Below are 20,724 nucleotides of genomic sequence, written 5' to 3'. Positions count from 1 at the left end.
ATGATGTGGTATTCTATTTTCTCGTGTTAAACAACGATATGCATGACAAACTTCACCACAAAAATCTTTTTTCGACATGTTATATTGCACGTGTAACAGCTGTTAAGTAGCAGTTGGTGATTATTTTCTAATTATGATCTGTAAGTTCAAAACATTTTTGTAATTTTAAAAGGTTAACATTTCTTGTAATTTTAAAAGTTTGCAAATCTTGAGCACATAAGGTGGTAACAGATATTATGAGTAAATATGCATTCACATTAACAGAAAAATGTTTCTTATTTCTATCTTTTAAATTTTTTTCTGGTGAACTTTAGCTGAATTATACACTGCATGACACTTATTATGGAACAGAGACATTGTTGGACAGGAATAACGACAGGCAATTGAGGCGTAGCGCCATTTAACGATCCTGTCTTGGAGGCGGTTAAGTGGGAGATGTTTCTCGGAGCTGGAGAGTGACAGATGGTGACGCGAGACTGGACGCGCACGTAGTTCATGTATCAGCCGATAGAGGACAATATTGGATAGGGGGACTGTGATTTAATTTCGATTGTGCCCACTAGAGTGCACTAAAGTAATTGCATGTATTTCATAAACTGTTCTAGTATTTTCATAAAGTGTTATTATGTCTTTTTTTGTAGGTAAATTGTTATAAATGTGTTTTAGCAGTATGAATGATGCGTGAGTGTGGTTTAAGGTTAATATGAAGATAATTGTTTAACGAGTTGAGTAGTAGGATTTAGTGTGGGAACATGTCGAAGAAGTATGGATATGAACAAAGAGGATTTTTGTAGAATAGATTTGTAAAGTAAGTTTATGCTAAAGGAATGTTAATTCAGGGATGAATAACAATAGTAAATAACTTTATGCATAAACAGAACTTCAGCATATTAGATAACTACGTCGGTAAAAAGTGCAGTCGTTAGGTTTACTATTTTGCGATTGGTTATAAATGAAAAGCGCGGACTGACGCAGGATAATGTTGTTTCGATATTGGCTGTTAAGTAAACTGATTAATGGTAAAGCAATATTCTTCACGCGCCTTTCTCTGCTGGTAGAAAAGACTGAGAGTATTTTAGAGAGGAGTCGAAGCCTAGCCATGAAACAAATCGGACGTGTGTAGTAGTAGTTCCGATGGAAACGATAAGTTGCCGGATCTAGCAGTGTTTCATACTTCGAAAGTGTTGGAAAGTGACGGCATAGCTATTCTGATGTGTGTGTAGAAATTTCGGAATTTTTAAGTGAATTTTGTGACGAGAAAAGACATATATTCCGCGTGGCGTATTGAGCAGGTCGGTGGCTAAAAACTGTGACTGCATTTGGTACCGACAGACTTAATATTTGACGAACATTATCAATCAAAAACAATCAGTATTCTTGTAGCTATTACGTTTTCGAGAATTGCAACACCATAAACTTGATAACGTGAGTGAAAGGGATTGTGAGTGACTGTGTTAAGACTAGCACGGGCTTGGCAGTGATACTTGTTCACCTAAGTTTCAGATTATATTAATTGAGGACAAAATTTCCAACCTTTCATTTGTGTGGAAACTTTCTCCAGAAACGTAGATTAGTGACTTTAATTGCAGCCTGGTTCACGTCGAAGTACAGTAGGTTTCACTTGGCTTTCCTACTGATGATCTGCTGAGACAATGTTCACAGGTAGGCGCCGGTTCGTTGTTAAGGGACGGAAAAAAACCGCGCCGCCGCACGTGGTGTATCGGTGCCGGGAAAGACTAAAGCCGTAGTATTTTGAATTCGAGGTCGAGAGAAAGATTTTGATGGACCGAACTGTGAACGTTAGTGAAAGAATTTAGTGAATCGCCACTAGGAGAAGTTTGAACGGAACCCGTTTCGAGTTGATGGAGCTGCAAGAAAGAAAACGATCTGCAAAGGCAGTAGTAGCGACGGGAGCGCAGCGAATCAGCAGACGGCATCTTAGTGGCGAGCAGTACATCGGGGCAGCGCGGCTAGCCTATACGACGAGCGGGCGCCGGAAAACTGTTGCGGCAGCCACAGGGGATCGGACTCGCTGTTTCAATACGCCGAGGTTGCAGCATTCGACAAAAGATAAGTTGTGTGTGTGTACTGAAAGACTGAGAAACATGGCGAGTGATAAAGATTTTGTGAATACGGTAAAGGAGGAAGAACTTTTATTCAGTGTGAGTGCTTCACACACTAGCACACCTGAACAGAGAGAAGGAGTAGATGTTAAAATAAAAGGGGGTGTTTTTGATTATATTTCTATGTTATTTACGGACAGTGGAATTGAGTCTCCTTCAAGTATATCTGTTGAAGTAACTAGTAGGGATAATACTAATTCAAAAATTGACATTAAGCATGAACTCGGTAATGATCAGGTGTGATGATAGTGTTGGGAATGTTACTGAATCAAATGTATCAAATGTGGATACCAAATTTGGTACAGTGCCGGTGGAAGAAGGTAAACAAGAAATAGTGATGCCAAAAATTGAACTAGAAAGTATGCAGGAAATGTTTGCCGCTTTAATGGGCTCTATACAAGGACAAACTGAAAAAATTAATAGTAAACCCGAAAAACTTGACAGTGGTTTTACTGAAGAAAGTAGTAAACTTGACAGTGGTTTTAATGACAAAATTAGTAAACTTAACAGTGGTTTTAGTGAAAAACTTGAAAACCAGACTGCTGTTTTAAAAGAAATGTGGGAAACGGATTGAAGTCATTACAAAATAAAGTAGATGACAAAATTTCTCGAGTTGAGAATAACTGCAAAAGATCTGTTAGCATTGTAAAAGGTGAATTAGCTGAGGCTTTGAAAAGAGTTGCTGTTGAGAACAAACAAAGTGTAGATGAAATTAAAGAAGGTATACAAAAAGTACAGGTGAAAATAGCGGCTGTAGAATCTGTATGTGAAACTGATCACAAAGTATTATCCAGCAAAATCAGTTCTGAATCAGAAAAATGTATGAATGAAGTAAAAACTGTGTCGGAACGAGTGGATGAGTCTGATAAAAATGTTCTTCAGCTAACTAAACAAGTAGAAGAGATGGAAAGTAGGTTGGATGAGCATGACAGTAGACTATGCCAAGTTGACACTAACATCAAACATGGAATTAACAGTAGTGTGTGTAGTTTTGTGGTAGAATAGTCTGAAATTTCATATGTCACTAACAGATAGTTTCTAGGCGCTCAGTCCGGAACCGCGCGACTGCTACGGTCGCAGGTTCGAATCCTGCCTCGGGCATGGGTGTGTGTGATGTCCTTAGGTTAGTTAGATTTAAGTAGTTCTAAGTTCTAGGGGACTGATGACCACAGATGTTAAGTCCTATAGTGCTCAGAGCCATTTGAACTATTTTTTGAACAGATAGTTTTTACGTTTTGATACAACAGGAAATGAGCATCCGAAAGAATTTTGGATTGATTTTGAAGGCATGTTACCTAGTTTGTGGTCAGACAGACAAAAAATAGGTTTTCTACGTCAAAATTCTTAGGAGAGGCCAGAACTTGAGGGGTTATTGCTACTGAACAGTACGATACTTTGGATAAATTTAAAGAGGCATTTTTGAAAGAACATTGGGGTAAGCAAAAACAGATGGAGTTATTAAATAGCTTCTGGGCTGGGGAAAAGTTTAATCCCAGAAGGGAAAGTGTAAAAAAGTTCGCCTTAAAATGGATGACAAATTTGTCATACTTAAACAACAAAATCGAGACAGAGCAAATTGTTATGGGTTTGGAAGGTAAACTAAGTATGCAATGGCGGAACAAACTTATTTAAACGCCGAGGGATGATGTGCGTAAGTTCATTAGTCATCTGGAGAGGGTTCAGAAGTTATTGCATGAGGAGAAATATGCAAATCGTAATGACAGACCACCAAATTATGCAGAACCGCGACATAATGTAAACATTAACAGAATTGAAGTGTTCCGTGAAAATGCCACTGGCAGAGATGCCGGGAGGTGGCGCTATCCTGTAAATGATAGCTGAAGGAATGGGGAACAGGTGCTCGATTATCGATCGTATTCTCCAGTGCGAGAGAATGATGTGGTGCAAAGGCATCAGCAGACAGGGGTAAACGTAAGAAAAGATATCGAACTACAGAATCCGTCAAACTAAATGCCGTCTGTGAAAGAATTGTATTTACAAAATACACATATATTCTCCACATTCATTCATACTCCACTCGTAAAAAATATTCTTCACCTAGATCTCCTTTACTAACTGCCCTTGTCACGTGTGGTTATTCTCATATTTGTACATGTCACTCAGCCTTAAATCACAAACAGACCCCCATCTCTCTCACCACAAAACTTACTTCATCTTAATCCCATGACTCCATCTTACACCTACAAACACACCTTCCCTGATAGAGAAGAATATTACAGAAGATAGATTCAGCTCAGAATGATTAGAACAGGAAGACTGGCAATACGAAAAGAAAATGAAATAGCACTGCCAGTAACTTGAGCACCTGGTGTTCGTCAAGCACCAAACATTGCAGAGGCTTCAGCGCCCTCTGAGGCCTCCAAGCTTAACTCCCACCTACCGCAGGGTCCACCCCCACATCATCTCCATACTCATTGCAGTCCCCCAAATCCTCTGTCCTTCTACAGTACCCAACTGGCGTACTGGCTACTTCTTCATTGATCACATAGTCTTTTCGAAAAAAATGGCACCACCACATCTTTCCCATTTATTCCAAAAATTATCAAACTTTCTTTAAAATTTAAACTCCCTTTGTAATGGTTAAAGAAATATACACTAATCAACATTTTTATACACAGATCAGGAATTATAAAGAAGTTATGGAATATTTCCACCCCATTTATTTTCACTGGCAACAGAACTTCATGTCTAACAGGTTTTTTTCACTTTTCCAGTAGCTACAATAATCTGTACCCCCATTACTGGCATAATTACAAGATCATTCCCTTTTTGCTATGATTCTAATCAACCTTTACTCACAGCACATAAATCACTACCTGTATCTGCTAAACACTGTACCTCTTCATCACACACCTGGCACGTCGCTATCCTCCATCATAGCCCCTCTCTCTTCCCTTTCTCCAGTATTAACTAGTCGACCCCCATTTTGGCCAGCATCCTCCTGCTTCTCCCTAACAGCCTCACAAATCTCGTCATTTATAGACGCTGATATTTCCTTCATACTGGCATCCCTAATTTCCTGTAATTCTGCAGCCTCTGTACTTTCTCCTTTCTCAGAACATGACTCGACTTCAACTTGGTTGCTAACCACTTTCTAGCAATCGGATTCTGTCACATCTTCCACTAATACACCATCCCACTCGTCTACAATACAGTGCTTATCTTGTTTATGTCTATCCAAAAAATCCTCTAAACCTTCATTAAACGTACAGATTTTTACGTAGCTCGTTTCGTCTGTTGCTACTAACTTCTCCTTTAGCTCCCTTACAGTCCCTGTCTGGTTACTATTAACACATACAAAAGGTTTTGCTAGCGGGCTAAAACTGCTACTTCCCATATGGTAAATGTTACATAGTGGTGAAAATATGAGGAAGAAGTGATGAAAAGCGACGCTACATAAAAAGTGATAACTATGTACAATAAAAATGTTTGTAAATAATTGCTTTATAGGAAATATGTTTTTTACCATTAAATATTTTAAACTTGAGTGAAAGTTAAACAGAAAAAATTAATACAACCTTTGCTTGCAATAGCAACTAGTTCTTTTAAATTCATTAACTTTTTGGAAAAGAAGGAAATTTTAGAAAAGATTTTCGACTACACCTTATCTTGCTGATTTGAGTAAGCAATACTCTGTTAATTTACTTTCACTTTAATTCAAGTTAAACTAAATAGTAAAAAAATGTAAATAATCTCCTATACTGTAAGTAATTATATATTAGGATGTATATAAAGGAAGTAGGCTTAGACGGAAGTATGGTTTCAGGCACAGGAATGCATGTAAACCATGGAGGGACCAATAAGTGAAGAATGGAGGTGTGTTATGGACGCTACACTGCAAAGGTGCCATACTCAAGACTCACGGAAAAATGTGTGACAAAGAGGCGATAGGTATGTGCAGTTTTTTAAGGTAGGAAAAAACTATTATCGAATAGAAGGACACCAACCACAGTGCCTGAAAAAAGACATTCAAAAAGTAAATGTAAAAAAATTATTTAAAACGTTACGAATGTTTTTGAGAGGTTTATGGAGTGTAGCCATGTATGGAAGTGAAACGTGGATGATAAATAGTTTAGACAAGAAGTGAATAGAAGCTTTAGAAATATGGTGCTACTAAAGAATGCTGAAGATCAGATAGGTAGATCACATTACTAATGAGGAGGTATTGAATAGAATTCGAGAGAAGAGAAATTTGTGACACAACTTGACTAGAAGAATGGATTAATTGGCAGGACATATTCGGAGGCATCAAGGGGTCACCAATTTAATACTGGAGGGCAGCGTGGAGGGTAAAAATCGTAGAGGGAGACCAAGAGATGAATACACTAAGCAGATTCAGAAGGCTGCAGGTTGCAGCGGTACTGGGAAATGAAGAAGCTTGCACAGGATAGAGTGGCATGGAGAGCTGCATCAAACCAGTCTCAGGACTGAAGACCACAACAACAACAACAACGGTTCTTGCATAATTTTAATCGTGTGTCTGGTGAGATAAAACGTTGTGAATGTTGTATGTACTGCTCTGGCAGCCTCCAGTTGTTATTGTCCTTTAGTGTAATAATTTACACTCTCGTTAAATGTGATGATTTTTAAAATTGAGTCTTTCACAATGTCGGTTTTAAGGTCTTAGTCTCACGACCTCCGCCGAGGACAACTGCTACGGGAATAGCAGTAGAACGGTAACAGGAGTGTCCAGGAACCTGTTTCCAGGCTCGCGATGCATGTGAACAAACGAGTCTCTCGCTAGGAAACGGCCTGAAATTACGCTTCTCAAAACAACCTTGACGGTCTATATATAAAAGACGGAGCAACCAACAGGGCCAGCCAGTTCTCCAGTGAGTGAAGCATGTCGATGCTGGTGGTTGCTTGTGGAGCGCTGGTCTCGCTGGCTGCTGGAGCGCTGGCACTCGCTGCCTGGCTGTGGGCGACACGGCCCCGGACGTCGATCCCAGGACCTCCGACGCTGCCGCTGCTCGGGAACGCTACCTTGTTCTACAAACTGCCCGTGCTGCTGCACCGGCTCGGAGACTTGCACCGTCGGTATGGAGACATCTTTAGGTGAGTCAGTGCCTATACTTGAGTTTCAGGATTTCACGTTCGACTGTTGCCAAAACAACTAGTCTTGTTTTTCGTACCCCAGCTTCTTTCAGCTTCTGTGTGGCGTCATCGGTGGGTATTTTTACTGTGGTCATATAACGATATGGTTACATACATACATGCATACATACATAAACATACAGTTATAAATGTCCCCATTCGTAGTCGCTAATTATAACAATATGTTTACTTTTGTGCTGTAACATATAGCTATAATCAGTGGTGGAAATACATTTACGAACGCCGACCGTGTGCGGCTGTTTCTTGTTGGATCGTCTGGTCACTCGGAAGTTGCATTGAAGAGGAGAGTAAATACCTATTCAAAATATAATTATTTACGGATAGCTCAACATGAATTTCCTAAGGGACCGTAGTATATCAAGCATTTACCAGAAGAATATGGCGCAGAGAAAATATTTCGCAGCTTGCAACTTCCGTCCGGTTTCAACGAAAAAATTCGTGACTGTGAACTCTCTATTTGACAGAAACATAAAGAAAATTAAATAACTTTATGAAGGAGTGAGACATAGATTCTATACTAAATAAATAGTCCATACTCCAGTTCCATTTAACTCTGAATTTATAGCAATTAATAGATGAACTTACACTGCAATGAAGGATTTAACGTGGATGCCGTTTTGACTGGCGGTTCCTTTATCGTAATGATAATAATTCCTTTGACGTTTTCACATACACGTCACATAATAAATCTTCTGCTATGCAGTATTGCACTTTTAGTATTGCACTTTTATTTTACACTAAAATAATATTTATTTTTAACAATAATAATACGGGGGCAAGACATGCGCGTCCGACACAACTTACAAGGGACAAGAGAAAAAATGAGTAACTGAGTAACTGTTCATCGAGAACATCTCGTACATCAAAAGAATGTGTAAAAGTGTTCTTCTTCTGTCCGTTTTTCGCGCCGCGGTTTTCAAAGTCAGTAACTCAGTGCATCTCTCACGGCCCTTCGACAATAAACACGTGACGTCACAGGTCGTTCACCTTTTACATTCTCACAACATTTTTTGCTAACTGTAGCTGCTGCCGAGCGACTGCTCGATTATTGAATGATTTAAAATGATAAGGCAATCACATAATGTTACAGTCTGTGGAATACAAACATGTTTTAAATAATAACTATTTAACAAAAATTAAGCCTAAAATCTTTGTCAGCATACTGTGAATTACACATAGTTCCCTAGAATCTTAGGCAGACTTAGAACATTGTTTTCCATTATTCTATTGTTTGCCATCTGCTAGAAAATGATGTTTCTGTGAGGCTAGCTGGCGAGTCAACAAACCATTTTATCTAGAAACGTAATTTTGTTGCGCGAAAATATTTCTCGACTATGCTCCTTGCAGTTATTTTCGTGATTAATGCATGGGCTTGACTCCATTTGAGCAAACCGGCCATTAGCCCGTGGTCCTCCGGGGGTAGCAACCCGCTGTTACCCGAAATTAACAAATGGAAGATTGATTTGTGTTCTGCCTTTCGGCAGGTCTTGTCATGGGGGAAGCCTCGTCAGAGAGCAGAGAGGTCCACCGCGTGAGCGTCTAGGGAAGTGATTCCAGTGGTGGTTTCCCGTTACCTTCCACTTATGATGATGAAATGATAATGAGGACAACACAACACCCAGTCCCTGAGCGGAGAAAAATCTTCGACCCAGCCGGGAATCGAATCTGGGCCCCTTGGCGTGACAGACTGCCGCGCTAACCACTCCGCTGTCGGGACAGACTTAACAAACAGAAGAAACAGGGAATAATTACAACAGAAAAATTAGTAAAATCGCCCAATCTAGAGGAATACTTCTCTACGTTAAAATAATCCGAGTTGGTTTTTCAAATCGTTCAGAAGTAGAGATATGCAAATCGTTTACGTGCCTTAGCCTCGTGAAATGAAATGAAATGATCGTATGGCATTTATTGACCGGGATATCCCTTTCGGAGTTCTGCCGCCGTATTGCAAGTCCTTTTAGTTGACGCCACTTCGGCGACTTGCGTGTCAACGATGATGAAGGACACAGAACTCACAATCCCCTGCCGGCAGTTGAACCCAGGCCCCCCTTGCGTGGTTGACGGTAACGCTACAGCTGCGCTATGGAGGCGGACAGCCTCGTCAAAAATCAATATGCATTACAACACGTACATCAATAAACTAGATCTGAAAAACGAAAGAGACTAGACGCGAGTAAATATTGATGTATTTGCGAAAATCAGGCTGGAAAGATTTACACAGTATACAGGGCATGACTAAAAGATACAGATGGAATTACCAAATGTTGCTCAAAAATACTACGGAAGTGGAAAGTGATACTTATGTGCGGTTTTCATAGAATGGATGGGTAATCAGCGGCTCTTATTGTTACCCAGTAAACAGACTGTAATAACACATAGAAAATGCATTTTTATTCGAACATATACTTTTTTTAAAATGGAACAATGCCCATAGACATTAACAAACCAAAAGTAGCATAAATTAGAATATCAGTGATATTTGTTGCAGGATTCTGGTTCGAGTCGTTTACAAGATGTCGTATTGTGCAAAGTTCGCACACCGACACTTGTATGTGTCATTTAACGTGGGTAGCTGCTACGTACGATGTTGTTATGTTTCCTTACAGCGTGCTTGTGTGTTCCTTCACTGCACTGCGACTTGGTAGCCAGTCATATGAACATGGTATCTGTTATTTCGATCATGGTGATCTTGCAGCTCTCGAAGAATGAAATTACAATGAAATCCAGACCTTTTGTTGCTTACAGCCGGGAAGAGTTGAAAATGTGTGCACCGACCGGAACTCGAACCTAGGATGTCCCGCTTACATGGCAGACACTCTATCCGCCTGAGCCACCCTGGACACAAAGGATATTGCGACTGCAGGGACATCTCTGGCACTCTCCCCGTGAGACCCACATTCCCAACTTACTGTCCAAAAGAACAGATACCACTTTCGGACGTGTCTGAAGGAACAGATACCATCTATGGACATGTCCGAAAGAACAGATACCATCTTCATACAGATAAGGCTAACCGGCCAACGTTCTTCTTCAGTGCGGATGCACTCACGTTGCCCAAACTCTTACGGGAGTCGGTAGATTGACTGCCTAGAGTAATGAGTATAGTGGGCAGAGGCGCCACAATTGTGTGTGGACAGTAATTTGGGATCGTGGGTCTTACTGCAGAGATAAGTCCGTGCAGTCGCACTATCGTCTGTGTTCTCGGTGGAGCCGGCTGGTGTGGCCGAGCGGTTCTAGGCGCTTCAGTCTGGAACCGCGCGACCGCTACGGTCGCAGGCTCGAACCCTGTGTGATTAGTTAGGTTTAAGTAGTTCTAAGCTTGAGGGGCGTCTCGAAGAGTTAGAGAATGAAAATACAAGACATAGACAACAACAACCGGTCAAGACATGGGCTGGAGTGGTGGAGCAAGCCGCCACGAAGGCCCAATCAACTAAAGAAACAATAGCAAAGATCTCCAAGAAACCAGACACGGCAGTCTTTCTAAAGCCCCTGCCTGGACAAACCATCAAAAAATGCAAGAGATCTTCACAACTACTATCGACCCGGCAAGAGACAAGATTAAAATTAATAAACTAAAAGCCACAAAAAATGTTGTAGTTGTAGATCTTGCCACGGAGGAAGACAGGGACAACATATTAAACAATTCAAAATTGAACAAAGCCATTATATGCGAACCACCTAAGAAAAGAAATCCTCTGGTAATACTGTATGACGTACCTGTAGCATTAACAGAAAGCGATACATATGAAACCATGTATAATCAAAACTTTGAGGACATTGAATGGGAAACGTTCAAGAACGAATTCAAACTGCGTTTCAAAACGGGACCTCGGGAACATGATGTTGTCCATCACGTAGCCGAGGTCTCTGGCAAGATGTGGCGCAAGCTAACCGCTATGGGGAAAATATACATTGGGTTCCACGCAATCAATGTTAGAGATTATTTAGTAGCCCCCGTTGCCACAACTGTGGCGATTTGGACCATGTCCATAAACACTGCGAGAGGAAGCCGGCCTGCTCCAGTTGTGGGGCAGAGGACCACACAAGGAAAAATTGTAATAAGAATACAACCTGCATTCCATGTACAAAAAGGGGAAGAAAACCCTGCAATACCACGGGTAGGAACTGCCCAACGTACAGGATGCTATAACAAAGATTAATTTCTCGAATAGACTATGGCTGAGGCTATACCTGAAACCAGGAAGCCAAAAAGGAAATCCCCAAGCAAGAGGCTGAGGGACGCTCTGAGGGCGAACAAATTTAAAGAATTCACACAAAAAATCCCGCAGTAGCGATCTCTGGTGATAACTATGAAAAACGTGTGCATACAAACTGACCCATGTGAAGAAGATGCTCCCTCTCCTCCCTGCTGGGAACCTAGGTCGAACCAAGATCATACTCGACCACAAGGGCATCCTGTGCTTGGGAGTTCAATACCCCACAGCAAAGAAATAATAACCGAACATGTCCAATGTAAGGAAGTGACCAGTACAACCCCATCCTCAGACCCACCTTCCCAGGGAGGAATGGGAATTGATCCTTTACGAGTATACCCCAACCTGGGGCACGCACTGCAACTATCCAGATTGGAGGAGCCGGCAATCCTCACCACTGCACTAAGGCATATGGTACGCGTCGGCCACGAGTATGGCAGAGACGTCACCTGTCCAGTAATGGAGGCTGTAGACAGAATGCAGCTCAAGACAATGAATCTCCTCAACGACTTCGGGCCCTGCAAGACATAGACAAAAAGGTATTTGAAAGAAGGAATGAAAAATTTGACATAAATGAATTATACCACCAACCAGTAATAACAAATGGCAGAGTAGCCCATGACTGGTCCAAAAACTGGCCAGAATCACATATTCACACCTATTTCCCAATTGAGCCAATTAAACGTGGGTCAGATCAACACCCACAATAGTAAGCTAGTCCTGCAGGAACTCCGGAGGGTGGTGGAAGAGAAGAGTCTAGATGTACTCTGTTTGCAGGAACCGTACTCCCAAGCGGGGCGGATCCCATTCATGGCTGCCAACTGGCAAGTGATACACTCTGATACAGAGCCAAAAGCTGCAGTGGTAGTGATCAATAGAACATATAGAGCCACCGTACTTGCGCAATATTCTGGCGAACACTGCAATGTTGTGGAATTGCAAACACCTACAGGACTGATATACACTCCTGAAAATTGAAATAAGAACACCGTGAATTCATTGTTCCAGGAAGGGGAAACTTTATTGACACACTCCTGCGGTCAGATACATCACATGATCACACTGACAGAACCACAGGCACATAGACACAGGCAACACAGCATGCACAATGTTGGCACTAGTACAGTGTATATCCACCTTTCGCAGCAATGCAGGCTGCTATTCTCCCATGGAGACGATTGTAGAGATGCTGGGTGTAGTCCTGTGGAACGGCTTGCCATGCCATTTCCACCTGGCGCCTCAGTTGGACCAGCGTTCGTGCTGGACGTGCAGACCGCGTGAGACGACGCTTCATCCAGTCCCAAACATGCTCAATGGGGGACAGATCCGGATATCTTGCTGGCCAGGGTAGTTGACTTACACCTTCTAGAGCACGTTGGGTGGCACGGGATACATGCGGACGTGCATTGTCCTGTTGGAACAGCAAGTTCCCTTGCCGGTCTAGGAATGGTAGAACGATGGGTTCGATGACGGTTTGGATGTACCGTGCACTATTCAGTGTCCCCTCGACGCTCACCAGAGGTGTACGGCCAGTGTAGGAGATCGCTCGCCACACCATGATGCCGGGTGTTGGCCCTGTGTGCCTCGGTCGTATGCTGTCCTGATTGCGGTGCTCACCTACACGGCGCCAAACACGCATACGACCATCATTGGCACCAAGGCAGAAGCGACTCTCATCGCTGAAGACGGCACGTCTCCATTCGTTCCTCCATTCATGCCTGTCGCGACACCACTGGAGGCGGGCTGCACGATGTTGGGGCGTGAGCGGAAGACGGCCTAACGGTGTGCGGGACCGTAGCCCAGCTTCATGGAGACGGTTGCGAATGGTCCTCGCCGATACCCCAGGAGCAACAGTGTCCCTAATTTGCTGGGAAGTGGCGGTGCGATCCCCTACGGCACTGCGTAGGATCCTACAGTCTTGGCGTGCATCCGTGCGTCGCTGCGGTCCGGTCCCAGGTCGACGGGCACGTGCACCTTCCGCCGACCACTGGCGACAACGTCGATGTACTGTGGAGACCTCACGCCCCACGTGTTGAGCAATTCGGCGGTACGTCCACCCGGCATACCCACTATACGCCCTCGCTCAAAGTCCGTCTACTGCACATACGGTTCACTTCCACGCTGTCGCGGCATGCTACCAGTGTTAAAGACTGCGATGGAGCTCCGTATGCCACGGCAAACTGGCTGACACTGACGGCGGCGGTGCACAAATGCTGCGCAGCTAGCGCCATTCGACGGCCTAAACCACGGTTCCTGGTGTGTCCGCTGTGCCGTGCGTGTGATCATTGCTTGTACAGCCCTCTCGCAGTGTCCGGAGCAAATATGGTGTGTCTGACACACCGGTGTCAATGTGTTCTTTTTTCAATTTCCAGGAGTGTACATCACCAACATAACAGTATGGAAGAGAAATAGAAGAGTTTTTGGAGACACTCATACAAGTTGCCACGGCATTGCACGGACACAGGATGCTCGTAACGTTGTTGTTGTTGTTGTGGTCTTCAGTCCTGAGACTGGTTTGATGCAGCTCTCCATGCTACTCTATCCTGTGCAAGCTTCTTCATCTTCCAGTACCTACTGCAACCTACATCCTTCTCAATCTGCTTAGTGTATTCATCTCTCGGTCTCCCTCTACGATTTTTACCCTCCACACTGCCCTCCAATACTAAATTGGTGATCCCTTGATGCCTCAGAACATGTCCTACCAACCGATCCCTTCTTCTGGTCAAGTTGTGCCACAAACTTCTCTTCTCCCCAATCCTATTCAATACTTCCTCATTAGTTATGTGATCTACCCATCTAATCTTCAGCATTCTTCTGTAGCACCACATTTCGAAAGCTTATATTCTCTTCTTGTCCAAACTATTTACCGTCCATGTTTCACTTCCATACATGGCTCCACTCCATACAAATATTTTCAGAAATGACTTCCTGAGACTTAAATCTATACTCGATGTTAACAAATTTCTCTTCTTCAGAAGCGCTTTCCTTGCCATTGCCAGTCTACATTTTATATCCTCTCTACTTCGACCATCATCAGTTATTTTGCTCCCCAAATAGCTAAACTCCTTTACTAGTTTCCTAATCTAATTCCCTCAGCAGCACCCGACTTAATTCGACTACATTCCTTTATCCTCGCTTTGCTTTTGTTGATGTTCATCTTGTATCCTCCTTTCAAGACACTATCCATTCCATTCAACTGCTCTTCCAAGTCCTTTGCTGTCTCTGACAGAATTACGATGTCCTCGGCGAACCTCAAAGTTTTTATTTCTTCTCCATGCATTTTAATACCTACCCCGAATTTTTCTTTTGTTTCCTTTACTGCTTGCTCAATATACAGATTGAATAACATCAGGGAGAGGCTACAACCCTGTCTTACTCCCTTCCCAATAACTGCTTCCCTTTCATGTCCCTCGACTCTTATAACTGCCGTCTGGTTTCTGTACAAATTGTAAATAGCCTTTCGCTCCCTGTATATTACCCCTGCCGCCTTTAGAATTTGAAAGAGAGTATTCCAGTCAACATTGTCAAAAGCTTTCTCTAAGTCTACGAATGCTAGAAATGTAGGTTTGCCTTTCCTTAATCTTTGTTCTAAGATAAGTCGTAAGCTCAGTACTGCCTCACGTGTTCCAACAGTTCTACGAAATCCAAACTGATCTTCCCCGAGGTCGGCTTCTACTAGTTTTCCCATTCGTCTGTAAAGAATTCGCGTTAGTATTCTGCAGCTGTTGCTTATTAAACTGATTGCTCGGTAATTTTCACATCTGTCAACACCTGCTTTCTTTGGGATTGGAATTATTATATTCTTCTTGAAGTCTGAGGGTATTTCACCTGTTTCATACATCTTGTTCACCAGATGGTAGAGTTTTGTCAGGACTGGCTCTCCCAAGGCCGTCAGTAGTTCCAATGGAATGTTGTCTACTCCGGGGCCTTGTTTCGACTCAGGTCTTTCAGTGCTCTGTCACGCTCTTCACGCAGTATCGTATCTCCCATTTCATCTTCATCCACATCCTCTTCCATTTCCATAATATTGTCCTCAAGTACATCGCCCTTGTATAGACCCTCTTACTCCTTCCACCTTTCTGCTTTCCCTTCTTTGCTTGGAACTGGGTTTCCATCTGAGCTCTTGATGTTCATACTAGTGGTTCTCTTATCTCCAAAGGTCTCTTTAATTTTCCTGTAGGCAGTATCTATCTTACCCCTAGTGAGATAAACCTGTACATCCTTACATTTGTCCTCTAGCCATCCCTGCTTAGCCACTTTGCACTTCCTGTCGATCTCATTTTTGAGACGTTTGTATTCCTTTTTGCCTGATTCATTTACTGCATTTTTATATTTTCTCCTTTCATCAATTAAATTCAATATTTCTTCTGTTACCCAAGGATTTCTACTAGTCCTCATCTTTTTACCTACTTTATCCTCTGCTGCCTTCACTACTTCATCCCTCAAACCTATCCATTTTTCTTCTACTGTATTTCTCTCCCCCATTCCTGTCAATTTTTCCCTTATGCTCTCCCTGAATCTCTGTACAACCTTTGGTTCTTTCAGTTTATCCAGGTGCCATCTCCTTAAATTCCCACCTTTTTGCAGTTTCTTCAGTTTTAATCTACAGGTCATAACCAATAGATTGTGATCAGAGTCCACATCTGCCCCTGGAAATGTCTAACAATTTAAAACCTGGTTCCTAAATCTCTGTCTTACCATTATATAATCTATCTGATACCTTTTAGAATCTCCAGGGTTCTTCCATGTATACAACCTCCTTTCATGATTCTTAAACCAAGTATTAGCTATGATTAAGTTGTGCTCTGTGCAAAATTCTACCAGGCGGGTTCCTCTTTCATTTCTTAGCCCCAATCCATATTCACCTACTACGTTTCCTTCTCTGCCTTTTCCTACTGCCGAATTCCAGTCACCCATGACTATTAAATTTTCATCACCCTTCACTATCTGAATAATTTCTTTTATTTCATCATACATTTCTTCAATTTCTTCGTCATCTGCAGAGCTAGTTGGCATATAAAACTTGTACTACTGTAGTAGGTGTGGGCTTCGTAACGGCGGACATAAATGCAAAGTCAGTTCAGTGGCACACAAGACGAACGAGGGCTCAAGGCCGAAGAGACAATCATGGCACTGCAACTGGTGGTTGCCAATCAGCAAGGGAACCCCCCGACCTATTCCGGCGGGGGGGGGGGGGGGTGAGGAGAAGACACCAATATTGATGTTACATTAGTGACACCAAACCTTACAACAAAAGTCGCTAATTGGAAAGTATGGGACAGATCTACCACCAGCGATCATACCCTAGTAACTTTTACTATTGGAGAAAGGGAGTGCCACTGGGACTTGGGGTGGGAGCTGCAGCTCAGTTATAATAAGACTAACTGGGGCCGTCCTGCGGAAGAGTGCAACATTCCGGCATTGCTGGAGGGTGACGAAAACGTGGAAGAGTACGCCGGAGAACTGGTACAAGCTAACACCAGGGCGGTGCGTGCTGCTGTACCAACCAGGAGGAGAGCCGTTGCGGCCACCCCCACACCATGGTCGGTCGAATTAGGACAGATGCCGCAGGCTGTAAGGAGAGCAAAGGAGGTACTACCAGCGGAGTGTCGTCTGGGGAGAAAAACAAAGATGGTTGCGGATCTATAGAGAAAGCAAGGATCAATTTCAGCAGGAGCTTAGGGCAGTAAGGATCAGAAGCTGGGAAAATTACGTAAAAAGCCAATTGGCTACAGACCCTTGGGGCGTCCCGTACAAACTAGAACGGAAAAAAATAAGATCACCTATGGTGCTATCCACCGTCAGGGACGGGGCCCGAATGACGGACACATGGCAGGAAACTGCTGAGGCCCTCCTTCGGGTCTTGTTACCTGGCGATGAGGAGGAAAACGACACAGAAGAGCAGAAAAGAATAAGGAGAAAAGTCCTAAGGGACTATGGCAATAACTTCGGAACTTACCCCTTCTCTGAAGAAGAGGTTGCTGCCCAGATCAAGGCCCTCAAAAGGGGAAAAGCTCCTGGCCCAGACGGTATTACTGCTGAAGTGGTGCAATTCCTTTCCCCCCAGCTCGTAGCTCCTCTCACTAAGTTAAATAACGAGTGCCTGAGACTCGGGAAATTTCCAGCAATATGGAAAAAGGCAAATATAATCATTATCAAAAAGGGTCCAGAGAAAGATCCCACCGAAATCAAGTCATATAGACCAATCTGCCTGTTAGACTCACTGGGAAAACTTTTTGAGAGGCTACTGGCAAACAGACTGACAGCACACCGTATGCTGTGCGGGATGAGTGAGAGACAATTCGGCTTCCGGTCTGGGCGTTCCGCGTCTGACGCAATCGCCCTGGCCGCCGAGGTCTGTGGCTCCACCCCGCACAAGTATGTCGTCGGCATCATGGTGGACATCAGTGGCGCCTTCGACAACCTGTGGTGGCCCTCACTCTTTTCCTGCCTGCGGGATAAGAACTGCCCAGGGCTACTATACGGCTGTCTGAGGAGCTATTGTGCAGACAGGGAGGTCTGGCTATCGGCCCCTAGCGGCATAATCAGGAAGACTGTGACCAAAGGATGTCCTCAAGGCTCTGTCCTAGGACCTCTCTTTTGGGACATCAACATGGAGCCATTGCTGGAAGACCTGAAGAACAGTGACGATGTGCTAGAGGTCATAGCATACGCAGACGACCTCCTCCTGTTGGTCGGCGGCCGAAGCCGCGAGGACTTAGAGCCCAACGTAGAGAGAGCCATAAATGTACTTACATCATGGTGTCCCAAAACCAAAATGCGCCTAGTAAATCTACATACCTACTTCTTAAAGGCCAATTGGTCAGAAATCCAACAGTGAGAATCAATGGCACACCAGTTCTTCGGAGCTGCGAGGCCCGATATCTGGGTGTAATCATCGATGAGAGGTGGAACTTTGCATCACATATTGATACCGCATCCCAAAAATCCCTGGCATTACTGAACAACCTCATTGGAATTGGTCATAAACGATTTCACTTCCCACCAAACCTAATCAAATTATACCATAATAGCATGTTGACTTCAATACTAGGATACGGATCAGGGGTCTGGGCACACAGACTCATGAGTGTCATGCCTGCCATGGCCGTAAGAAGAGTGCAGCGGAACATGCTCCTACGTTCAGCAGGGGCCTACAGGACAACACCTGGAGGAGCGCTCTTGGTGCTAATGGGGATATGTCCACTGGACATAAAAATTCGTGAGCAGGCCGCCTGGTACTGGATGAAGAAGGAAAACCGGGACAAAATTAGGGACATACTTGGGGTCTGTGCTGGGGATAAGAACGCCATCAAAAAGAGAGAGATGGGACTGTGGCAAAACAGTGGTGCAATGAGGATACGGGACGCAGAACTTATGAGTTGCTTCCGGATATAGAAGAACGGACAAAACTCACATTTTTCACACCAACGAGAGGAATGCTGCACTTTCTTACCGGACATGGACCATACCCAACATACCTATGTCGGTTTGGGAAGCAGGCTACACCCGCGTGTGACTGTTGTGCTGTGCAAGGCACCCCAGAACATGTGGTGTACGAGTGTCACCTCTTCGATGATGTAGCCCATGATCTAAGGCAACAATTACCAAATAACGACACGTACCATCTAATAAGGCATGACAACACGTTCAACATACTAAACGAACTAACAAATGAAATATCAAAGAAATTCCTTAAGAACTTTCTAAGGGACACCCACTAAAAGTAATAAATTGATACCGATTAAGACCTAGTGCACCCCTCCTGTACCGCCGGGTAAGGACATGGCCAGACGTCTCACGGCTGGAATCCGCCTTCCCCTGGACTAGGAGGGACGGGGGGGTACAAAAACACCGGATTGAACCACACACTAACTATGACTTATGTAATTTTTAGAATAGATGTAGAAGATAGGATAACACTCTAGAATAGACTGCAGTGAAACCAAGTTGAGGGCCAGCCCAGTGCCAGGGGCATGCCCACTGGGATTAGCTCGGTGGGCCTGGCCAACATATACCAGATTTATAGTAGCACAGGCACACCTGTAACGCTGCAGGTAGCATTAAGTCCTTAGATTAAGTAGCTTAGAACCATATAGCGTTCAAGTTATAGTAATAACAATAGTAAAATTACCTGTAGTGTACCGTAGTGTAGTGTAGAATAAAAAAGCTGCAATTCCTTTATCACTATTAGGACCCACTAATGTAGTTAGGTAGTGGGTTATTATGTATAATACAATAATTGAATAAAGGAAAAAAAAGTTCGAGGGGACTGATGACCTCAGCTTTTTTTTTTTCTGTCTTCGGTGGCTCAGACGGAGAGAGTGTCTGCCATGTAAGCAGCAGATCCCGGGTTCAAAAATGGTTCAAATGGCTCTGAGCACTATGATGGGAGTCAACTGCTGTGGTCATCAGTCCCCTAGAACATAGAACTACTTAAACCTAACTAACCTAAGGACATCACACACACCCATGCCCGAGGCAGGATTCGAACCTGCGACCGTAGCAGCAGCGCGGCTCCGGACTGGAGCGCCTAGAACCGCACGGCCACCGCGGCCGGCTATCCCGGGTTCGAGTGCTGGTCGTTGATATTTATCAAAGCCTGTAAGCAGCTGAAAGTCTGGATTTCATTGTAATTTCATGTTAGCCAATTAGTGTGTGACAGTCCAAACAGTAGGTCGTGAGTGGAAGACGGGATTTACCAATGCAGAAAGCTGACAAGCTCACGGTGTATGGAAATAGTAGGAAGAAAGCAGCTCGTTCTTGCTCCGTGTATGCAGCGAGTAGTTGTTGTTAATGTACAGGCATAGAGACGCTGCACTAAACAACGAAGTTGTAGAGTATGATCATTATCAAACCCCCTGATTTAAATTCTGAATCATTTCTAGTTTTTTCCTGTTCAGTATTGCTACTAGTTTCATGTGTGTCGGTAGCTGCTTTTATAAACTGTTGAACCTAGTTCATTTAAGGTATGTGTTGCTCAGAGGCACATGTTGCTGTTTACTGTCTCATTGGCCCTTTGTCTGACTTACTAGCTAGTAGCACGTTTGTCTGCAAGGTTATGTCACTGTGTTATAGTGTGAACCGGGCATAAAGAAGAGTTCAGTGTGTGTGTCAAGGAAGATTAGCTTAGCATTAGCACTGCCTTCTGCTTTATTATGTTGCTTGACGCAAGAATGCCTAATTAGGTTGGCGACCGATCTTTATACGTAATGTTACAACTTGATTTTGGGCTGGGAGAACGTCTGTTC

At 43.5% G+C, this 20,724-nt stretch overlaps 1 protein-coding gene across 2 annotated transcripts in view; it reads left to right on the top strand.

The window, feature by feature from the left end:
- The first annotated feature begins 6,963 nt into the window (after positions 1 to 6,963).
- LOC126354973 (cytochrome P450 4g15-like) overlaps positions 6,964 to 20,724 on the top strand; it is a 247,833-nt gene continuing 234,072 nt past the window's right edge. The window contains exon 1 of one of the 2 annotated variants that reach the window (XM_050005059.1): positions 6,964 to 7,199. In XM_050005059.1, the coding sequence (XP_049861016.1) occupies positions 6,988 to 7,199 (212 nt within the window). In that variant the 5' untranslated portion in view covers positions 6,964 to 6,987. The remainder of the gene's footprint in view (positions 7,200 to 20,724) is intronic. The other variant, XR_007565424.1, reaches the window with a different exon arrangement.

Source organism: Schistocerca gregaria, chromosome 3, assembly GCF_023897955.1.
Source record: "Schistocerca gregaria isolate iqSchGreg1 chromosome 3, iqSchGreg1.2, whole genome shotgun sequence".
In the NCBI taxonomy this organism is placed as follows: domain Eukaryota; kingdom Metazoa; phylum Arthropoda; class Insecta; order Orthoptera; family Acrididae; genus Schistocerca; species Schistocerca gregaria.
Note: the sequence above shows the minus strand (reverse complement) of the source record. Positions and strands in the feature narration are given on the sequence as shown.